Consider the following 19,956-nt stretch of genomic DNA (forward strand, 5'->3'; position numbering starts at 1 on the left):
ATGTTGAGCTAAGAGTTACAGCACCTACGTAGAGGTTGGTCTAAGTTAGTTGTTTTTTTTGGTAGTTAGAAGTATGTTATGTTTTTTTTCTTTTTTCCAGGGATGGAGATAGATGCTGATGCCATGGTTGGTTTTGAAGGTGGTTTCACAAAGTAGTAGTGGTGATGGCTTCATTACGGCGGTGGTGGTTTTATAGGGTATGGGAAGAGGAGATAATAATGGAATTGTAATGCTCATTGAAGTGTAAGAAGAGTGGGCAATGAAGTACTTTTAGTGGAAACGGTGGTCTTCATTGCAGGCTCTAGGAAGCTGAAAAGATTTGAGATGGTGGAGATTCGAGATTTGAAACGGTGGTACTTTTCTTTAGGGTATACGCAGAGAAGAAGTTACGATGATGATGAATTGATGATGATTGCAAAAACAGTGTAATCGTAAATGTAATGTGTTCATAAGCCCACTGAACAAAATTGGGCCTAAAAGGCTGAGAGCGATTGGGTATTCCATTCTGTTTCTTTTTCATTTAATCGTTGAAGCAAAAATGGTTGTATTTGTTATTATTGTCGGAGAAAATTTTGGTATTTAATTATTAAGTTTTTCAAAAAAATCATTTGCATTCGTAAAGATAAATTGAAGGCATAGAGGAATTAGATTTGAGAACTGCTGACGTGGCTTCTTCATAAGGCTTCACATTTTGCTTAGGTGGACACTTTTAGAGGGCTCAATATGTCCCTTTTATTAGTAGTAATGTTTACAAATGTGTTTCTCTGTTAATATATAGGGTATATTACTTTTGTAATTTCTGTTTTAAGAAATTGAGGAATATTATCTATATTAACATTTTTGAAGTACATTTTGTGTTATGTCCTTTTAGTTTTACTTATTTAAATTTTTATTTACAATATTAACCCTTCAAAAGTTTCCAAAATAACATTACTTCAGATTTTCTTTCCTAAATATTTTGCATTCCATTTCAACTAAAAAATTATAGCAAAATCAATATGGAAACACAAAATATGATATATTTAACTACACCTTCTATTGTGTATTGAAAATATTCTATCTATGAATCTTTTGCAAACCAAGAAAACAACAATTTGATTCCTATTTTGTTTTCCAAAACATGTGAGTTTTAATTTTTAACGTAAGAAGAACTTCGATCACATTTATTTAAATATTATAATTAATATATATAAACTTAATAAAATTTTAAAATATTACGAATATGTAAAATTAAAAAAGTTCAAAATACTATACAATATGGTTATATAATAGATGGGTTATAAAGACGATATGCTGGAATTAATAAACTATCATTAAATTTGTGCTAACACGGGTTAAATCCTCATTTAATTATTTGTCAACACTATTAATATTAGAATATTTGACATATAAAATTAAGTTGATTTAACTAAGATTGTGTAAAATAATTAAATCATTAGGAAAAATGTGACTTAATCATAGCGTATAAATGACTTATTATGTATTTAGATCCTTATTTTTTTGTTATAATAATTAAAAATCAAAATAAAATCTCAAACACTAAACAAAACAAACTAAATATAACAAACAAATAGTCATGAAGTATATTACGGGTTAAAAAATAAATATAAACATTTAGCTACACAAACGGTCAAAAAATTTAGTTATTCCTCTATTTGCAAAACATCAAATATTTAACAAAAGAAATACAATATAAAATAGAAATAATAATAAAAATTATATACATGCGGTATACCGCGAATTAAAATCTAGTTTTAACTCTTATTTAAAAAAACAACATTGCTTAGTCATAGAAACACGTGTCAACAAAAGAGTGCTTGTTCAAGAGCGAAGCAACTCCCGCGATTTATTTGGAATCGGTTAGCACATCAGATCTCTCTATATAATTAAAAAAGAAGGCCTTTTTAACTCTCCCACAAACCACATATACTAAACGAGAACGAGCGATGGCGACAGACGCAGGAGCAGAGTCGATTGCTACGGTCGCTGAGAAAGCCCCCGTCACTGCTGAGAGGCCAGTCCGTACTGATCTTGACGATCGTCTCCCCAAGCCATGTTCGTATATTTTCTTTATCTTTTGCTCTTATTTTTTTTTTTTCAATGTCCAAGTTGTATTCATAATTTGATCTAAAAACTTTCTCCAGTTTCCACCCACTTTGACGCATTTATTGTATATACTATTTTTTTTTCTCAAGAAAAACAGGTTTTTTTTTTTCAATACAGCTTTACATTCATTAAAAAAATGTGTAAGATTCACGTCTTGTGGTTTTTCTGAATAATAATTAAAAACAAACAAAATTGTTCTGAATAATTTTATTTGGCTGATTGGAAAATCAGATTTGCCTCGAGCAATGGTTGCACCAGACATGGAAAACGTGAATGGCACAAGGGGACACAAGCACCAGGACATGTCTGTTCTTCAACAACACGTCGCTTTCTTTGACCAGGACGGTGATGGTATCATTTACCCATGGGAGACATTTAGAGGTATCAATAAACATCTTAGAACAATTGATGAAAAATCAAGAATAAAAAGATTTTATTATAGTCTCTTTTGCAATGCTCAGGATTTAGAGCACTTGGTTTCAACGTGGTTTCTAGTTTCTTTCTAACACTCATTGTGCATCTTACAATGAGTTACGCCACAATGCCAGTAAGTTAATTTCTTATAAACATCTCAATTAAGATGTTGATGAGTTAGTGTCTTTTATCTCTTTGGTTCCTCTCAAGATGTCAAGATGTTTACTTTATTTTCTTGTTCGAACACCAGACTTGGGTGCCTTCTTACACCTTCCCGATTTACATCAAGAACATCCACAGAGCCAAACATGGAAGCGACACCTCGACTTACGACACTGAAGGAAGGTTCGTCTCTCAATATAACCTTTGTCCATGATGATACTTTTGGACTTGTGGTTATAAGTGTCAAAATCTTCAGGTACATTCCTGCAAATCTGGAGAACATGTTCAGTAAGTATGCACGTTCAGTGCCTGACAAGCTAACCCGTTTTGAGCTGTGGCAAATGACCGAGGCTAACCGCAACGCATTCGATTTCTTTGGCTGGTCAGTCCAATCTTTTTCTCTTTCTTATGGCCTTTCTCTATCTCTCTCTTAATGGCGTGAAATTGGAAACACAGGGCAGCGAGTAAAATGGAGTGGGGAGTACTGTACCTACTGGCCAAAGATGAGAATGGTTACTTATCCAAAGAAGCAGTTAGGAGATGCTTCGATGGGAGCTTGTTCGACTACTGCGCCAAGGCGAGAGCTTCTGCTAAAAAGACTGAATGATGGATGACACGCATACCCGTTTCTTGAGTTTTAGGCAGTTTCATATCTTAAGTAACCTTTTTTAATATCTTAACCAAAACATAAAACAAATCATTAATTAATTCAGATGGTAACTTTTTGTCACCTAAATTTCTTACCTTGCTAGATTATTCTTGATAATTTTTTTAGAAATTATCCTTTTGAGATTATTCTTTTAGTTTATGGACTTTGGTGACTGCTTTATTTGAGGGATATCAAGATTCTCAATGTGTCACTGTGTTTTATGTTTTTGGGTATTTTCAAGGGACTCAAAGTACCAAAACTAATAACCAACAACACCACATGGAACCTAAACTCCTTATGTCGAATCTCTAGTCGTCAAAATTTGAAACAAATTATCTTCCCTAACACACTTCAAAATACAAATAAAATTTCTACAATTTAATAATGGATAATTCTCGTAAATATCACTAAAATAATTTTTTTTCTTCCAAAAATACCACTTTTAGGTCAACATGACCAAAATTAAACCGTAACCATATTTCGAACTATAACCGGACCGTATCAAACCGTAACCGCATAAAATAGTTAAAAACTGTAACCATTAACCGTAAATATATGGTTAAATTATATTAATCATAACCGTTAATTAACCATAACCGTATCAAAACCGTTGGTTAACCGCATAGTTAAACCGTAATTTGTTAACCGTAACCGCTTTAAAAATATAGTACTATATACTAATAATTAATTATTTAATATGAATCATATGATATAAAGAAATATGAGTACATATTAATTATAAATAAATAATATCAGTTCTATTATATCATTAAATAATATCAACCGTATCATATTATCAAATAACCGTAACCGTATATAACCGTAACCACTTCAACCGGAACCGTATTTAACCGTAACCATTTAACCGTTTATTAAACGTTATAGTTAAGGTTAAACAAAATTTATAACCGTAACCGGTGGTTAATTAACTGTAACAGTGATAACCGTAACCGTGGTCATGCCTACTTTTAGGGGGTGTATTGAAACCATGATTTTGGAGGATTTTATGGGATTTAAGAAATTTTGAATTTTGATAGATTTTAGGGAAGTTGATATGATTTATGGTAAAATTCTTTCAAATCCCACCTAAAAAAGAGATTTGAATTTCTGTATTTTTAACTAAACAAATCCACTCAAATCTTTCAGAATCCCTAAAAATTATTAAAATCCAAATCCACAAACTGTTTTGAATAACAGTGGATTTTAAAGTAGATTTTTAAATCATCAGTTCAATAACAGTGAATTGTAATGGAATTTTTAAAATCCATGATTGAATAACATAGGATTTGTAAATTTTACACAAATTACTTAAAATGTCAAGTTGAATACTTAAAATGTCAATTATATTTTTCAAAATTACTACAAATATGAGATTTTTTCCAAAAGTAATACAAAATTAAACTAAAATAAGTTTATTTTTCTCAAAAACACCACTTTTAGTTTTATTTTCTAAAAATACCACAAAATTAAATTTTTGGTGACAAGACCTAGAGATATCAAAATTAAAGTGTTTACATTCAAAACTAAATCCTAAATTGTAAACACTAAACTTTACCTCTAAAAACTATACCCTAAATCTAAATTTTGTCAATCCAAACCTAGAAAAATAAATTCTAAATACTTAAAATTCAATTTTTTGTGTTTGTAGTATTTTTTGGAAAAAAAAAACATTTTGTGGTATTTTCGAAAAAAACACTTAAAGTGTGGTATTTTTTGAAAAAAAAAATGTAATATTTTGAGGAATTTCTAGTTAATAATGTTGAGACTAAGATGGTTTATTAACTAATAGAACCGTTATGTTAATTAATTTATACAGAGACTTGTCTAATTTTAAATTTATTTAAAAATAATATTATTTTCGTTATAATCAATATTAGTGTAGAATCAACAAGTAAAAAAGAAAGGACGATTGTTTAAACAAGAGTAATTGTTGTACTTGTATCATATATCCTTTCAGACTTTTTGTGGTGATAATATCAATATCCATCATCAACATTGCTTCTAATCAACAAAATAGTGTAAATTTTGATCTGTTATTTCTCCATCAAATCCACATAAGTTTATGTTATACTATTTGATGTCCTCCTAACCGGTTCTTCATTTTCAACGATTCCATCACAATCCCCCTAACTCTAGAAGATAGACCAATTATTAATACAGTCTATTGCACCATAAACTGTTTCATCAAACATGTTGGCTCTTAGATTTTAATGGAGAAAGTATCTTCTGATAAACAATCTGAACCTCCTCTAACAATACTATCTACATAACTAGCGGTTTCTACTATCACATTTTCTAATTTAGATGTATCTGACGTTTTGACATTCAAATCATAGTACCTCACTTCACGCAAAGCTTCATACTCCGCCTTGGCTCGTTTCTATCCTGGAGACATGTTCCTGACTCATTGATGGGCTGCAAACGCATCAATTAAGGCCGAATAAAAGAATTAAGCTTTGGTGTTAGCACAATGCAAAAGTAGGTTGAAGAAGAAACAACCGTTGGTCTCTCTTTTAAATGATTTGGAGAGAAAAAAAACTCAATAGTCACTCTTTTGCTCCTTTATAGATGAGATTGGTAGGGTTATAGACTTATAGTTTAAACTCTTATTAGTTACTTCAAAATATTTAACAATACTGTTTCTTTAAGACCGATGCTTTCAGGCACAGGCCGCGTCCTCTCACCTCTGTTTGGTCTTGCGCCAAGCCTTTTTCTAATTTCTTGACGTTGTTGTGATAGAATATAATATATCGATTACAAAAGAAAACATACACACGGGACAATGTCTTGTCGGAGTAAACTAAATATGAGCTCAAGGAGGTGTTTTTGTGTATCAAAAAGTACACTAAAGCTTCAGAATCTAAAGATCAACTGCAGAAGGGATGTCGTCGACAGTTAGATCCACGCCATCATCCGGTAACTCAGATCCGAGTGGTCCTAGTATCCCGTCAGAACTCAATGTCAGTCCGCTCTGCTCAAACACACAAAAACATGAATTTATTATCCACGACCTTAAAGTTTGTATGGTTATCTTCCGTTAAACAAATCAACATATCGAAAAGAACAGCATAATTCTCGAAATCCAATAACTCAGTTGTGGTGATAAGATAAGATGAAAAGTATCTTAGATAGTTACTAAACATGTACACCAATCTTTAGAGCTTGATTGCCATAAGAAATCAATAAGAATGGATAAACAAGAACAGAGAAGTGGGTAATCATACCTCCGGTTGGAAACGAAGCATGTCAGCACGAGCCATAGCTTCTGCTTGCGCGATTCTCTGTCTGAATGTCTGAGCCATCTCCTCAGCCTTGGGATAGCAGGAAAGTGGCAATGATTGAGACAAAAGAGAAAAATCGGGAAAGTATATCAATGAAAATAGAGTTACCTTCTCAAAAACAAGTTTTGGGTTGCGAATCATATCACCAGGTGTTGGCTCCAGCTTCTTTGTGGAGAGACTTACTCTTCCTCTGTCACGGTCATGGCTCAATATCATAACCTATACATTATAAGTTAGGGATGCTGTTTTAACATCTGAAATAAAAATCTTAAAAGAATATCAGTGGAGGAGGACCTTCAAAGTGTCACCAGGCTGAAGAACAGTTGCGATATCTGAGACACGGTCATGACTGATCTGACTGACATGAAGAAGCCCGTTTATTCCACCAATGTCAATGAAGGCACCATATGGTTTCAAGCTCTGAACAACTCCAAGGACCACAGATCCAATTCCAAGCTGAGCCTGGCTATCTGCTACAGCTTTACGGTTACTGAGGACAAGCTTTGTTTGTTCCTCATCAACCTCCACAAACTTGAGAGGTATTTCTTTTTCAAGAAGCTCTTCCGCTGCTGCTTTCTGGCCCAAAAAAAAAATGTAGAAAAAAAAACACATCTTATATATCAAGATTGTGTGTTTGACGAAAAAAATATATCAGGTTGTGTGTTGTCCTAAAATCAACAAAGAATCCGGGTTGACAAAACCTGCTTATTGATAATCCTTAAAATCTCAACAGCTGTGAGACAATACTAACCGATGAAATCTGAGAAAATGGCACAAATCCACGAAGACCTTCCACAAGAGCCACCAATCCACCTTTGTTGGCACCAATAACCTAGGCATATAATCCAATTGCTAAGATTAAACCAGAAAAAAAAAAAAAAAAAAAAAAAAAAAAAAAAAAAAAAAAAAAAAAAAAAAAAAAANAGTAGGATACAAACGTACCTTAGCCTTGACAATAACATCCTCAGCCTGAAGCTGCCTGCATCGTTCCCAAGCAAGTTCGTATTGAATATTCCTTAAGCTCAATAGCAAACTGTCATCACTTTCATTTTCACCTATGATGACAAACTCTTCCACCATACCAGGGACAATACCGGCTTCTTCCACATGCTTAATTCTATGAATGCACGCTTGTTCTACTGACAAGTAAGCCGATGATTTTGCAGAAATGTCAACTAATGCACCATTTGCATCAGTCTTGAACACTGTTCCTTTTACCTAACACAACATCATTGACCACAATGAGATACACAAATTCTACAGAACCAACATTTTCATATATAACAGAAGGCGAATTTAAAAAAAAAAAAAAACAATAAGAAAAAGAGATTAGACAAACCCTAGTGCCGATTTCGGAATTGAAATCGTATTGTTCAATAGCAGCTGCGAAATCGTCGACAGTGAAAGCAACACCTTCCATAGGAGCAGTTCTGCACCGTTCATAAGCATCTTCGAACATCTTCTTCAGCTCGAGTCGCTCCTTTGTTTGACCGCTTGACATCGCTACAGCGGCGACAATAGTCGGAGAAACGGAGGTGGATTTGTTCTGCAAAAAGTTCTTGGATGCTCTCCTCGATAACCTAGAAGAGGTAGAGAGTGGAGAACACCTCAACCCCGTGAATTGCTGAGCCAAATACGCCATTGTTGAGTCTCACTCACTCACCGAGATAATCTTTATCTGTTCCTCTTCTTTGGCTCCTGCGTTTTATCGTTGGAATTTAGATAAGGGAAGAGATAAAAAAAACAATTAGAGATGATGATCTGGATTGAAACTACGTGCCGTCTTTTAGTCATCTAAACAGCATGATTTGGATTAAACTACATGCCGTCTTTTAGTTATCTAAACAGCGTGACGTTAGAAAACCTGGCATACTCTAACCCTCGCTTTCGAGTTTCCATATGGGTCTTGAAACTGAGAAATTGTGCAATTGGGTCTGGATTTGTGGATTTGAGTATTGTGCAATGTCTTGTTCTTGTAGATGTCGGTGTTAAGTGCTGTTCGTTTGGTGTGCTAGATGCATTATCTAGATTCAGATACAAGTTATTGTTTGTTTAGTGATAATTAAGAAATAAACTGGATGCAATATCTGGATACGTTTTAAATACTCATCCAAAACATTTTGAAATTCTGGATGAGATTTTTATGAGAGTTGGCTATAGTAAACTCATCCAAACCTTATAAATGACCAAAATACCCTTAATTTTAATTTTCCTAAATTCTAAAATTTACAAACCCTAAATTCTCTCTCGAAGTTCGACTCCATTGTAGAAGCTCGACCATTGCTCGAATCCATTGCTTGCAGTTTCATTTCGATTCTCCACCATAGAAGAAGCTCACAGCTCTGGTTCCAATTCTCCAGCTCACAGAACTCGTAAGTCTTTTCTTGTTGATGGTTTGATTTTTTTTTCAATTTGTGTTGCAGCAGAAGCAAACTGTTGATTTTTTCCACTTGGGTGTTTATGAAACCATGAGATATAGCTCTTGTTATATGAATTTTGCTATCTCTGATTTTTTCCATTTGGTTGTTTATGAAACCATAAGATTTAGCTTGTGTATTTAAGAGATGTGTTATCTCTGACTTTTTCCATTTGGGTGTTTATGAAACTATGAATTTAACTTGTGTTCTTACGAGATTTAGCTTGTGTTCTTAAGAGATTTGCTATCTATGAAACGATGAGGATTGTGACTTTACTTATTTCAATTGCAGATTGTGCAATTTAAGAGTAAACAATGACATCTATACCAGGCAGTGATGTAAGTATCCTCTTCTACTTCTCTGCTACTTATGTTTGTGATTTGTGGTCCGATTTATGTGTCTTCAGTTGTAGTTAGTATGGTTTTGTGATTGATTTATGTGTCTTTAGTTTATAATTTACTATGTTTAGCCTTTTGCCTTATGTGTCTTGTCATTGGTTTGTGATTGGTTTCTGATTTGTGATTGCTTTATGTGTTTATACTCTACTATGTTTAGCCTTTGCCTTATGTGTCTTGTGATTGGTTTGTGATTTGAGATTGATTTGTGATTGGTTTAGAATCTAATATGGAGTGATGAACAAAGCCGTTTTTATCTTGAACTTCGACTTGAAGAGAATCTAAAAGGCAATATAAGAAACCACATAGTGAATGAAGCTGGGAAACAAACGATTACATCCAAGTAATATGATGCATTTGGTGAGAAGCATACTTGGATAAAATTTAGGAGCAAGTTTAATACTTGTAAGAAGCAATACACAAGTTTCAGGAAATTGACTCATAATAGAACTGGAATGAGCTATTATCCCAATGGGTCCATAGACATGAGTGATGATTGGTGGGATGAGCGTTGTAAGGTATATAGCTTCTTCTTTAGAATTTGTTTTCTTCTTTTGTGGTCTCTAGTTTATCTAAATATACTTTTTATTTTAGGAGTGGCCTGGAGCTAGAAAGATAAACGATAAACTAGTGCCAAACACTTATTTAATGGTAAAATGTTTGGGTCAGTTCATATAACTGGAGCTGAGGGTTAGAGTGCTCAACAGGGTGAAAACCATTTAGACAACAACATGATGTTAGATGACAATGAGGCTGTATCTGAATCAAGACAAGAACATGATGCTCCCGCAGCTTCCAATGCTCCCTCAGCTTCCAATGTACCAAAGTTTACTCGGAAAAGACGTGCAGGCCAAGCTGTTGAAGGACAAACAGTGGCAGATGTGATAAGAGATAGTATTCAATCACGTGATGAGATACTTTCCTACAAGAATCAACTCATGGAGAGTCACCCTGACTATAGTTGTTGTCAGCTTAGGGCTATGAGGGTTTTAAATTCGCTGTCTAGTATAAGAATGTGGTCTCCATTGTTTAAAGCAGCTATGAAACATCTCAAAGAAGACGCTACCAACCGTCAAACGTTCATAAGCTTTGAAGATGATGAGAACAAAGTTCTTTACTTGGATTTTGAGACTGGTGAAAGCAGAGACTGGTGAAAGCAAAGACTGGTGGAAGTAGAGAATATGTAGTTTGGTGTGTAGAGAATCTGTTTTTTTTTTTTTAGTTTGGTGTGTGTGTGTGTATGACTTTGATAAGAACATAATATGTATTTTATCAATAATGATGAAATAAGTGTTCTTGTTTACTTCTCTCTACTTCTTATTACATTTCTCAAATTTGGTCAATTGTCATCATCGAGTTTTGGGACAAGATGAAAACAGGCTGTGGAATTCGAATGCAAACAGAGCTTATGTACCAAACGGGACTGTCTCAAGAGCCTAATAGTCCTCTCTTGCTAGCCAATTATGCTCACTTCCTATACCTCGTCTTTAATGACCATGACAGGTAACGGGGTTGTGTTCTCTTCATTCTTCTTCTCAGGTAATGAAGCCATCCATAGGTGAGTTTGCAAAACCTAGTCCTAAGCTACGAAAAGATGGTAGGTATTGGCCTTTTTAAAAAAAATGCATTGGTGCTTTGGATGGAACTCATATATTTGTTCGCCCTCCATCTAATAGTGCGGAAGTAAATAGAGGTAGAAAATCTGAACCAATTATAAATATTCTAGCGATATGTAACTTCAGCATGAAATTTATATTTTCTTATGTTGGAGTTCCTGGTATAGCACATGACACCAAGGTGTTAACACATTGTGCTACTCATGAACCTTCCTACCCTCATCCACCAAATGGCAAGTACTATCTAGTAGACTCAGGTTACCCAACTAGAACCGGTTATCTAGGGCCTCATCGTAAATCTAGGTATCATCTTGATTTGTTTGCAAGGGGAGAACCACCTACTGCACTAGAGAACTGTTTAACCGTAGACATTCTAGTTTGTGTTCTATGATAGAGAGAACATTTGGTGTTTGGAAGGCAAAGTGGAGGATTTTAGATAGGAAACATCCTAAGTATGAGCTGAAAAAGTGGATAAAGATTGTGACAGCAACTATGGCACTTCACAACTTTATTCGAGATTCACACTATGAAGACCGTGATTTTGCTTATTGGGAGGTGGTAGATGATTATGAGAATCATGGTGACCAAGCTGTAGAAAATGAAGAAGAAGGTAACATTGAACATACTCCTTACATTCCAACTGGTGATAGAGCAATGGAGACTCTACGTGTTGTTATAACTGAAAAGATAGGAAGAGGACGTCAACTTCCGTATTAGCATCAAAACAGTTTCACAAAAGACTATGGTACGACACTCCTTTCAATGATTATTGTGTTTGTTTTGTTTGATAATGTTGCGGCTAGGATTAGAGAGATATTGGAGAGGTTTTGGTTGTGATTCTTGTTTGGTTTTGAGATTTGCATTCATAATACTAGCCTTATGTTGATTTGGCTCGTTGATGGTTTTTATGGCTTTGTTTGGTCAATCTCTCGGTCTCTCCTTCTGTACAGATTTTTTTTGCTTTGTTTTGGTGGAAACTTGGATACAGGGGAACCATGGAACTTGGATACTAGTAAAGTTTTCGTTAGAGAGAGTTCGCTTATGTAACTTAAACTTATGACACTAGTACTTGTGTAACGCCTGTGCCCCAAAAAAAAATTTTAATATATAAATGATTTGACTTTATGTCGGGAACTGAAGTTGAATCGGTTTAGTCTGCTTGGTTTAGGAGGAGGTGTAAATTAAACCAAACTCAATTATATATGTGATCATATGGTTTAATTGAGTTTTGTTTATTAAACCGGAAACTAAACCAGCCTAAACCAAAAGCCCTAATTTACTCTTTTAATATAAAAAAGGGAGCGACGAGCCTGGGGGCGGTCACGGACGATGAGAGTATAGCCTAGTGGACGTCGAAAGAGAAAGAGATAGAGGTTGAGGGAGTGAGATGTGGTCAACGTGTTGTTGTGATTCCGTGAAGGGTTGTGGTGAGGATAGAGATGAAAGGGGAGAGGGGTCGTGAGAGGAGTACGGGTCGAGGTGGTGTTGGCGTGAGAGGAAAAAGGGGAACGTAATATCTAAACGGGTTTGAGGGAGATGGTTTTGGAAGTATATGTAGAATTGTGAGTTTGATATGAATGAGGACTTTGATTCGTAAGGAGATCAAATCGACTTTTAGGTAGTGTGATGTGTTCTCGTTCCCGTGACGTATTCCAAACCGTGAGAAGAGGGCTGAGTTTCGGTGGTGGTGTGAGAGGGAAAAGTGATGGCTGTGGTCAAAGTTGTGTAAGGAAGTGAGATAAGTGGTTTAACTGTTTGATTAAAACGGAGAGAAGGAGAGAAGCACGAGGACGTGAAGGAGAGGATAACTTTGAAGTCATGACGGAGATGAGAGAGACATGCGGCGGAGGTGGGGAAGCCTCTTGTGGGTCTGGATAGTCATGTTATGGTTGAGGAAAGCTTCTCTAGTGGTGGTAGAACAGAGCAAAGTGAACAGAGCTGAAGAAGACAAAGAAAGTGAAAGAAGGTTGGATATAAAGGCAGTGTGGAGGAGCCAACTTTAGAGGCCCGCCGACGCCAGAACCTATATTGGTTGGGAAATCAGATTATACTGGAGTGTTCTCCATTAAGCCAAGAATCCATAGCATCTGAAATAGCTTCATTCTGAGTTGATCTTGAGGAGTTATGTTTGTTGCTTCCTGGACAAGTAATTCGCTGAAACTGTGAAATCTGGCTAAGTGTGAACCCTAGAAACTGTTCCAAGATGGCTCTTTCTAGGCAGTGTTCGGGGTGGTTGTAGAACCAAGTTAGAGCTCAGGAATGTTGGCTTAAAGCTAAGACGATGAATTGATGGATTAGTCGGAGAAATGTTTCGGTGGCTGGACGGAATGAAGTATTCCAGCCCACCTCTCTTGTTACTCGGTTGGTAGGGGTGGTTGGTTGTGCGACTCAGTAACTAGATGAGATGGTATTTTTTAAGTGGCTTGCGTTGGTGGATCATGAAGTGGCTAGTTGTAGGAGTAATCAGAGTCTATAAATGTAAAATGCTTATGGAGCCGAAGTAGATTTGTATGATTACTATTAGTAGCTGTAGATTTATATGAGATAGTTTGTTCTAGATATTATTTGTGGAACTTTTGTCAGAAGTGGTTGATGCCGGTTGTCTTGTTGGAATTATGGGGTTTCGGTGAGATTATTTCTCGTGTGTCCGGTGGAAGGATTGGGAATCCGGGTGCGGTTGTTTCAGTTTGGTATCAGAGCGTATACGGTCCTAGGACATGTTCTTGAATGGAAATAGACTTGTCTATGTCGTGGAGACGCAGTAAGTGTTAAGGAAAAGCACAAGTGTGTTGTTTAGGTGATTGATCCATGAGTGATCAAGTAGGATAATGTTTTATGGAGTATTCCCAGGATGGAGTTCCAAGGAGATAAGTTGGAGACTTGCGTTGTCGTGGGCGATTTAATGCAAATGAGAATATTTTTGGAAAGTGATGTTGTGAAGCTTTTAGATGGATATCTAGTATTTTCAAGTAAATGGTGTGTAAAAGTTGGATTGGGGTGGCCATTGGGCAGATCACCTGAACCTGGTAGAGTTTTCTTACAACAATAATTACCAGGCGAGTATTAAGATGGCTCCTTATGAGGCTTTGTATGGGAGGCTATATCGTACACCCTTATGCTGGACTCATGTGGGGAAGAGGAGCATGTTCGTGGCGGATTTTGTTCAGGAGACCTCAGAGAAGTTTCGGGTTCTCAAGCTGAACATGAAGGAAGCTCAGAATCGGCAGAGGGGTTATGCTGATAGGAGGAGGAGAGATCTTGAGTTTCAGGTTGGAGACCAAGTGTAACTCAAGATGGCCATGTTGCAGGGTCCGAACATGTCATTGACAGACACTAAGTTGAGTCCGAGGTTTATGGGTCCGTTCAGAGTGATTGAGCGGGTGGGACCGGTAGCATATAGGCTGGAGTTGCGTGAGGTTATGCGTGCATTCCACAAGGTGTTTCATATGTCGATGTTGCGGAAGTATCTCCGTGAGGATGATTGGTTGTTGGCTAAGATTTCTGAATATCTTCAGCCTAACATGACTTTGAAGGCAAGACTAGTGAGGGTTCTCAGGAGAAGAATCAAGGAACTTCGGAAGAAGAATATTCCATTGATGAGAGTCCTTTGGGACTGTGGTGGTTTGAAGGAAAGTTTCCTAAAATAGAAGTTTCTAAAAGTGGAAAGTTTCCAAAAAGGGGAAAGTTCTAAAATGGAAAGTTTATGGGAGTTAGAATTTCTCCGTTTTTAGTGGTTATGAGCCTTGGAGGGGCTTGTGTGGCCTTTTGTGGTGGGCTGTTTAGCCAGATGTGTGGCCTTGTGGCGTGCTGTTTAACCAGATGTGTGGCCTTTGTGGCGGGCTGTTTAGCTAGATGTGTGGGTTTAGCCAGATGTGTGGCCTTTGTGGCGGGCTGTTTAGCCAGATGTGTGGCCTTTGTGGCGGGCTGTTTAGCTAGATGTGTGGCCTTTGTGGCGGGCTGTTTAGCCAGATGTGTGGCCTTTGTGGCGGGCTGTTTAGCCAGATGTGTGGCCTTTGTGGCGGGCTGTTTAGTCAGATGTGTGGCCTTTGTGGCGGGCTGTTTAGCTAGAGTGCCTGTTTAGGCGGTCCTTCGGGACAGATGGTCCTTTGGGATAGATGGTCCTTCGGGACCGATGGTCCTTCGGGACAGATGGTCCTTCGGGACATATGGCCTTTGTGGCGGGCTGTTTAGCCAGAGTGCTTGTTTAGGCGGTCCTTCAGGACAGATGGTCCTTCGGGACAGATGACCCTTGTGGCGGGCTGTTTAGCCAGAGTGCCTGTTTTGCGGTCCTGTTTAGGACATATTGTTTGGTCTTTGTGACGGTCCTGTTTAGTACAGATTGTTTGGTCTTTGTGACGGTCCTGTTTAGGACAGATTGTTTGGTCTTTGTGACGGTCCTGTTTAGGACAGATTGTTTGGCCTTGGTGGCGGTCCTGTTTAGGACATTTGTTTGCCCTTGTGGCATGTATATGATCTTTGTGTGGTCATGAGGTATTCCAGTGAGGGGATATGTTGTTGGTAGGACATTGAGATGTTTTTACGCGAGCCACGGGAAGGAAACGTAGATAGGGATAGGACTCAGACGTGTTCAGAATTGTTTGCTCGCGACTCTTGGGAAACTTAGGTTCTCCTAGTACTGCCATATTCAGAGACTTTGTGGCTTGGGAGTATGGTTGGTATATCGACTTCGGATGACGATCCGGGGGCGCGCTGTAGGGTGGCAACCCGAGAGACGAGTATTGGATTTTTTTTCCTTATATATTATGGCATGCGGGTTTATGCCCGATGAGGAGCCAACATTATGGCATGCAGACTTAGGTCTGATNCTTCGGGACAGATGACCCTTGTGGCGGGCTGTTTAGCCAGAGTGCCTGTTTTGCGGTCCTGTTTAGGACATATTGTTTGGTCTTTGTGACGGTCCTGTTTAGTACAGATTGTTTGGTCTTTGTGACGGTCCTGTTTAGGACAGATTGNTGTAGATTGGTCAGAGGAGTGCGGGCCGTGGAAGCGGTTGCACGGGAGTCCTTGGCTGATGGTTGTTCGAGATTTGAGTAAGAATCTATGTTAGTTGGTATTGCTAAATTCGAGGAGTTGGTAAGCTTGTCAGAGGAAGCGAGTCAAGAGGCTTAAATTAGCGGCTCACAAGGCGTTCGACGTAGTGAATTGGAATATGCAGAGGTATGGTACTTGTCTGTTTTATTACGATCGTATGGATGATTCACTGTGAACAATTGTTAAGTGGGAAGCTACTTTGTTCAGCTATCTTGATGAAGTTTCCTTATTAAAAAAAAATAATAATAAAACAAGTTTCCAATTTGCCTTGTGTTTTGGTTGTGTGGTTCGGTCCGTGTTCCAGCTGGGATGAGTGTGTTGTCGGAGTACCACGGTCGAGTAGGCCAGGAGTTCTTATACAAATCATGACGAGTTATGAGGGTGAAGCCGAGGTGTTATCGGTGGTAGCCGGTAAGTGAGTCAGTATGGAGGCTGTCGGTGGGACAGCAGATTCTACTCAGGCCCGAGATGATCTGTTTGCGGATTTGCTAACAAGGCAATTAGTGAGGATTGTTAACTTGTGGTCATGGATGGGATGACATTACAGAGTAGGAATATGGGTGGACATGTATGAATTTGCAATGTCATACTCGGATCACGGTAGATAGATTTGGGTCAGGAGATGCTTATTGACGTTAAGACTTGTTTGCTCTAAGGACATGTGGTCCTGAACAACTCGTGAGGAGATGATTAGTTCTCCTAAGGGGACTTGTTCTCATAGCTATCGATAGCTCGAGGGGCTGTGGCCCTGAGACTGGCAGAGGAGATGGTGGTTCTCCTATGGAGATGAATAGTTCTCCTGAGGGGATGAATAGTTCCCCTGATATCGAGATCTCGAGGATTGCGGTCTGAGAGTGAGATCGGTATATCTCGAAGGTGTTGATCTTAGAGTCGATGAGTTGGGAGCAAACATTGTCTAGGACGTGAATGTAAGCATAGTGAATAAATGTAGACCTTGAAGGTTGATGGTGGTTCAATCTCAAGACTTGTGTGTGGACCCGTTTGGTCAGGTTGTGGTGTGAACCATTGCGACAGTGGAAATGTATTGTAATTGGAAGTGCGATTTTCTCAGATTCGAGGACAAATCTTTTTTTAGAAGGGGAGAATTGTAACGCCCATGTCCCAAAAAAAAATTAATATATAAATGATTTGACTTTATGTCGGGAACTGAAGTTGAATCGGTTAGGTCTGGTTGGTTTAGGAGGAGCTGTAAATTAAACCAAACTCAATTATATATGTAATTAGATTGTTTAATTGAGTTTTGTTTATTAAACCGGAAACTAAACGAGCCTAAACCAAAAGCCCTAATTTACTCTTTTAATAAAAAAAGGGAGTGACGAGCTTGGGGGCGGTCACGGACAATGAGAGTATTACCCTAGTGGACGTCGAAAGAGAAGAGATAGAGGTTGAGGGAGTGAGATGTGGTCAACGTGTTGTTGTGATTCCGTGTAGGGTTGTGGTGACGATAGAGATGAAAGGGGAGAGGGGTCGTGAGAGGAGTACGGGTCGAGGTGGTGTTGGCGTGAGAGGAAAAAGGGGAACGTAAGATCTAAATGGGTTTGGGGGAGATGGTTTTGGAAGTATATGTAGAATTGTGAGTTTGATATGAATGAGGACTTTGATTCGTAAGGAGATCAAACCGACTTTTAGGTAGTGTGATGTGTTCTCGTTCCCGTGACGTATTCCAAACCGTGAGAAGAGGGCTGAGTTTCGGTGGTGGTGTGAGAGGGAAAAGTGATGGCGGTGGTCAAAGTTGTGTAAGGAAGTGAGATAAGTGGTTTAACTGTTTGAGTAAAGCGGAGAGAAGGAGAGAAGCACGAGGACGTGAAGGAGAGGATAACTTCGGAGTCATGACGGAGATGAGAGAGAGATGCGGCGGAGGTGGGGAAGCCTCTTGTGGGTCTGGATAGTCATGTTATGGTTGTGGAAAGCTTCTCTAGTGGTGGTAGATCAGAGCAAAGTGAACAGAGCTGAAGAGGACAAAGAAAGTGAAAGAAGGTTGGATATAAAGGCAGTGTGGAGGAGCCAACTTTAGAGGCCCTCCGGCGCCAGAACCTATATTGGTTGGGAAATATGATTATACTGGAGTGTTATCCATTAAGCCAAGAATCCATAGCATCTTAAATAGCTTCATTCGGAGTTGATCTAGAGGAGTTATGTTTGTTGCTTCCGGGACAAGTAATTCGCTGAAACTGTGAAATCTGGCTAAGTGTGAACCCTAGAAACTGTTTCGAGATGGCTCTTTCTAGGCGGCGTTTGGGGGTTCAAAACTTGTCTGATCGAGACGAAATTTGGTAGAGAGACTCGTGATAGTACGGGCTTCATATCCAACGGTGGAACTTTGATTACAACGGTTAGTTTATGAATTATTCGAGTGTTTATATAAGCTTTTGTATGGATTGAATTGTGTTAAGTTGTGTTGTTGGTTGAACCAACAAGCTCGGTTTGAGCTAGAACCTCTTTAAGCTTATGGAGCAAGGTCAGGGTGGTTGTAGAACCAAGTTTGAGCTCAGAAATGTCGGCTTAAAGCTAAGACGATGAATCGATGGATTAGTCGGAGAAATGTTTTCGTGGCTGGACGGAATGAAGTATTCCAGCCCACCTCTCTTGTTACTCGGTTGCTAGGAATGGTTGGTTGTGCTACTCAGTAACTAGATGAGGTGGTGTTTGGGATACATGTTTAAGTGGCTTGCGTTGGTGGATCATGAAGTGGCTAGTTGGAGGAGTAATCAGAGTCTATAAATGTAAAATGCTTATGGAGCCGAAGTAGATTTGTATGATTATTGTTAGTAGCTGCAGAGTATGAGACAGTTTGTTCTAGATTTTATTTGTGGAAATTTTGTCAGAAGTGGTTGACGCCGGTTGTCTTGTCGGAATTATGGGGTTCCGGTAAGATTATTCCCCGCGTGTCCGGTGGAAGGGTTAGGAATCCGGGCGCGGTCGTTTCAACATGATATTGATCACTTTAATTGATGGCTTATGATAAGTTCTGATTGTTGCAGGGAACCATGGAACTCTTGTCTCAAGGAGGATCATCACTCATGGGTCCATAGACATGAGTTGTGATTGTTGCAGGGGAACCATGGAACATTGAGAGAAGTGGACACTTATTTTTCAAATTGATAGCACACTCATATTTTTGTTTAAAATTAATTGCAAACATAATCTGTTGTGTTTTTTCCAAATTGATGGACCACTCTTGAATTTGTTATCTTCTAAACATAAAACAAAGTAAGTTTGAATTATATTTATTTTTTTTGTCAACCAAACATTAAATTAGAAGATGACTCCAAGATTGGTAGCCCAAACCGGAGGAAAAGAGTTTACAAAAGAAGAAGCAAAAAGTAAAGATCTCGAAGAACGGGCAAGGCAATCTGCCCGTACATTGGTTGTGCGCGGAATCCTCAAAAGCTTGAAGGACGGGAAGGGTGAACATAGCACGCTGAACTCATCCAATAAATTGGAAAAGGCGGGCCATTCCTCAGGAGATTGCACCATCGCCACTAAATCTGCACAATCAGTCTCGAAAGTTTGACAGTCTATCCTTGCCGCCAATATGGATTCCATCGCCCAAATCAACGCATGAAGCTACGAATGTAAGGGTGAAGGACCGCGTCGCTGGCTTCGTGCTCCTAGTAACAATGTTGTATCCTCATTATTACAAAACCACCATCCTAATCCTTCCAAGGAATCCGAAGCTTTCCAAGAACCATAACCTGACACCGGGGGACAGAATCCCGAACCTCCAGAGATGAGGGGACTAGAGAAACCGAATTAAAGGATTTTACCCCTTCCCATAACAGCTTATCAGACGTCGCCTGGTTAATAACCTCAACTGGGTCCGCCTCAATACCCTGAAAAACT

General features: G+C 38.3%; 2 protein-coding genes across 3 annotated transcripts; one reads left to right on the forward strand and one right to left on the reverse strand.

The window, feature by feature from the left end:
* On the forward strand, positions 1,920-3,412 carry LOC104771321 (peroxygenase-like). 2 transcript variants are annotated; one of them, XM_010495825.2, is made up of 6 exons: positions 1,920-2,055; positions 2,338-2,487; positions 2,568-2,653; positions 2,771-2,865; positions 2,939-3,064; positions 3,139-3,412. In XM_010495825.2, the coding sequence occupies exons 1-6, from the start codon at positions 1,947-1,949 to the stop codon at positions 3,287-3,289; spliced, it is 717 nt and encodes a 238-aa protein (XP_010494127.1). In that variant the 5' UTR covers positions 1,920-1,946; the 3' UTR covers positions 3,290-3,412. The 2 variants fall into 2 exon arrangements, with proteins under 2 accessions (XP_010494127.1, XP_019097659.1); XM_019242114.1 differs by having other exon boundaries at positions 3,144-3,236.
* LOC104771323 (30S ribosomal protein S1, chloroplastic) lies at positions 6,028-8,354 on the reverse strand. Its single transcript, XM_010495826.2, has 7 exons — positions 7,952-8,354; positions 7,555-7,830; positions 7,364-7,444; positions 6,907-7,188; positions 6,721-6,831; positions 6,556-6,642; positions 6,028-6,302 (listed from the first exon to the last, which is right to left on the reverse strand). The coding sequence occupies exons 1-7, from the start codon at positions 8,252-8,254 to the stop codon at positions 6,192-6,194; spliced, it is 1,251 nt and encodes a 416-aa protein (XP_010494128.1). The 5' UTR covers positions 8,255-8,354; the 3' UTR covers positions 6,028-6,191.

The sequence above is a fragment of the Camelina sativa genome, chromosome 20, assembly GCF_000633955.1.
Source record: "Camelina sativa cultivar DH55 chromosome 20, Cs, whole genome shotgun sequence".
NCBI classification, from domain to species: Eukaryota; Viridiplantae; Streptophyta; class Magnoliopsida; order Brassicales; family Brassicaceae; genus Camelina; species Camelina sativa.

What these genes read in the sequence shown, in the direction of transcription:
- LOC104771321 (XM_010495825.2), top strand. Translation starts at nt 1,947, where the DNA reads ATGGCGACAGACGCAGGAGCAGAGTCGATTGCTACGGTCGCTGAGAAA. An exon ending in CGATCGTCTCCCCAAGCCAT is followed by an intron (nt 2,056 to 2,337) that starts GTTCGTATATTT and finishes TTGGAAAATCAG; the next exon opens with ATTTGCCTCGAGCAATGGTT. An exon ending in CCCATGGGAGACATTTAGAG is followed by an intron (nt 2,488 to 2,567) that starts GTATCAATAAAC and finishes TGCAATGCTCAG; the next exon opens with GATTTAGAGCACTTGGTTTC.
- LOC104771323 (XM_010495826.2), bottom strand. Translation starts at nt 8,254, where the DNA reads ATGGCGTATTTGGCTCAGCAATTCACGGGGTTGAGGTGTTCTCCACTC. An exon ending in ATGTTATTGTCAAGGCTAAG is followed by an intron (nt 7,445 to 7,554) that starts GTACGTTTGTAT and finishes TTATATGCCTAG; the next exon opens with GTTATTGGTGCCAACAAAGG. An exon ending in TGCTTCGTTTCCAACCGGAG is followed by an intron (nt 6,303 to 6,555) that starts GTATGATTACCC and finishes GTGTTTGAGCAG; the next exon opens with AGCGGACTGACATTGAGTTC.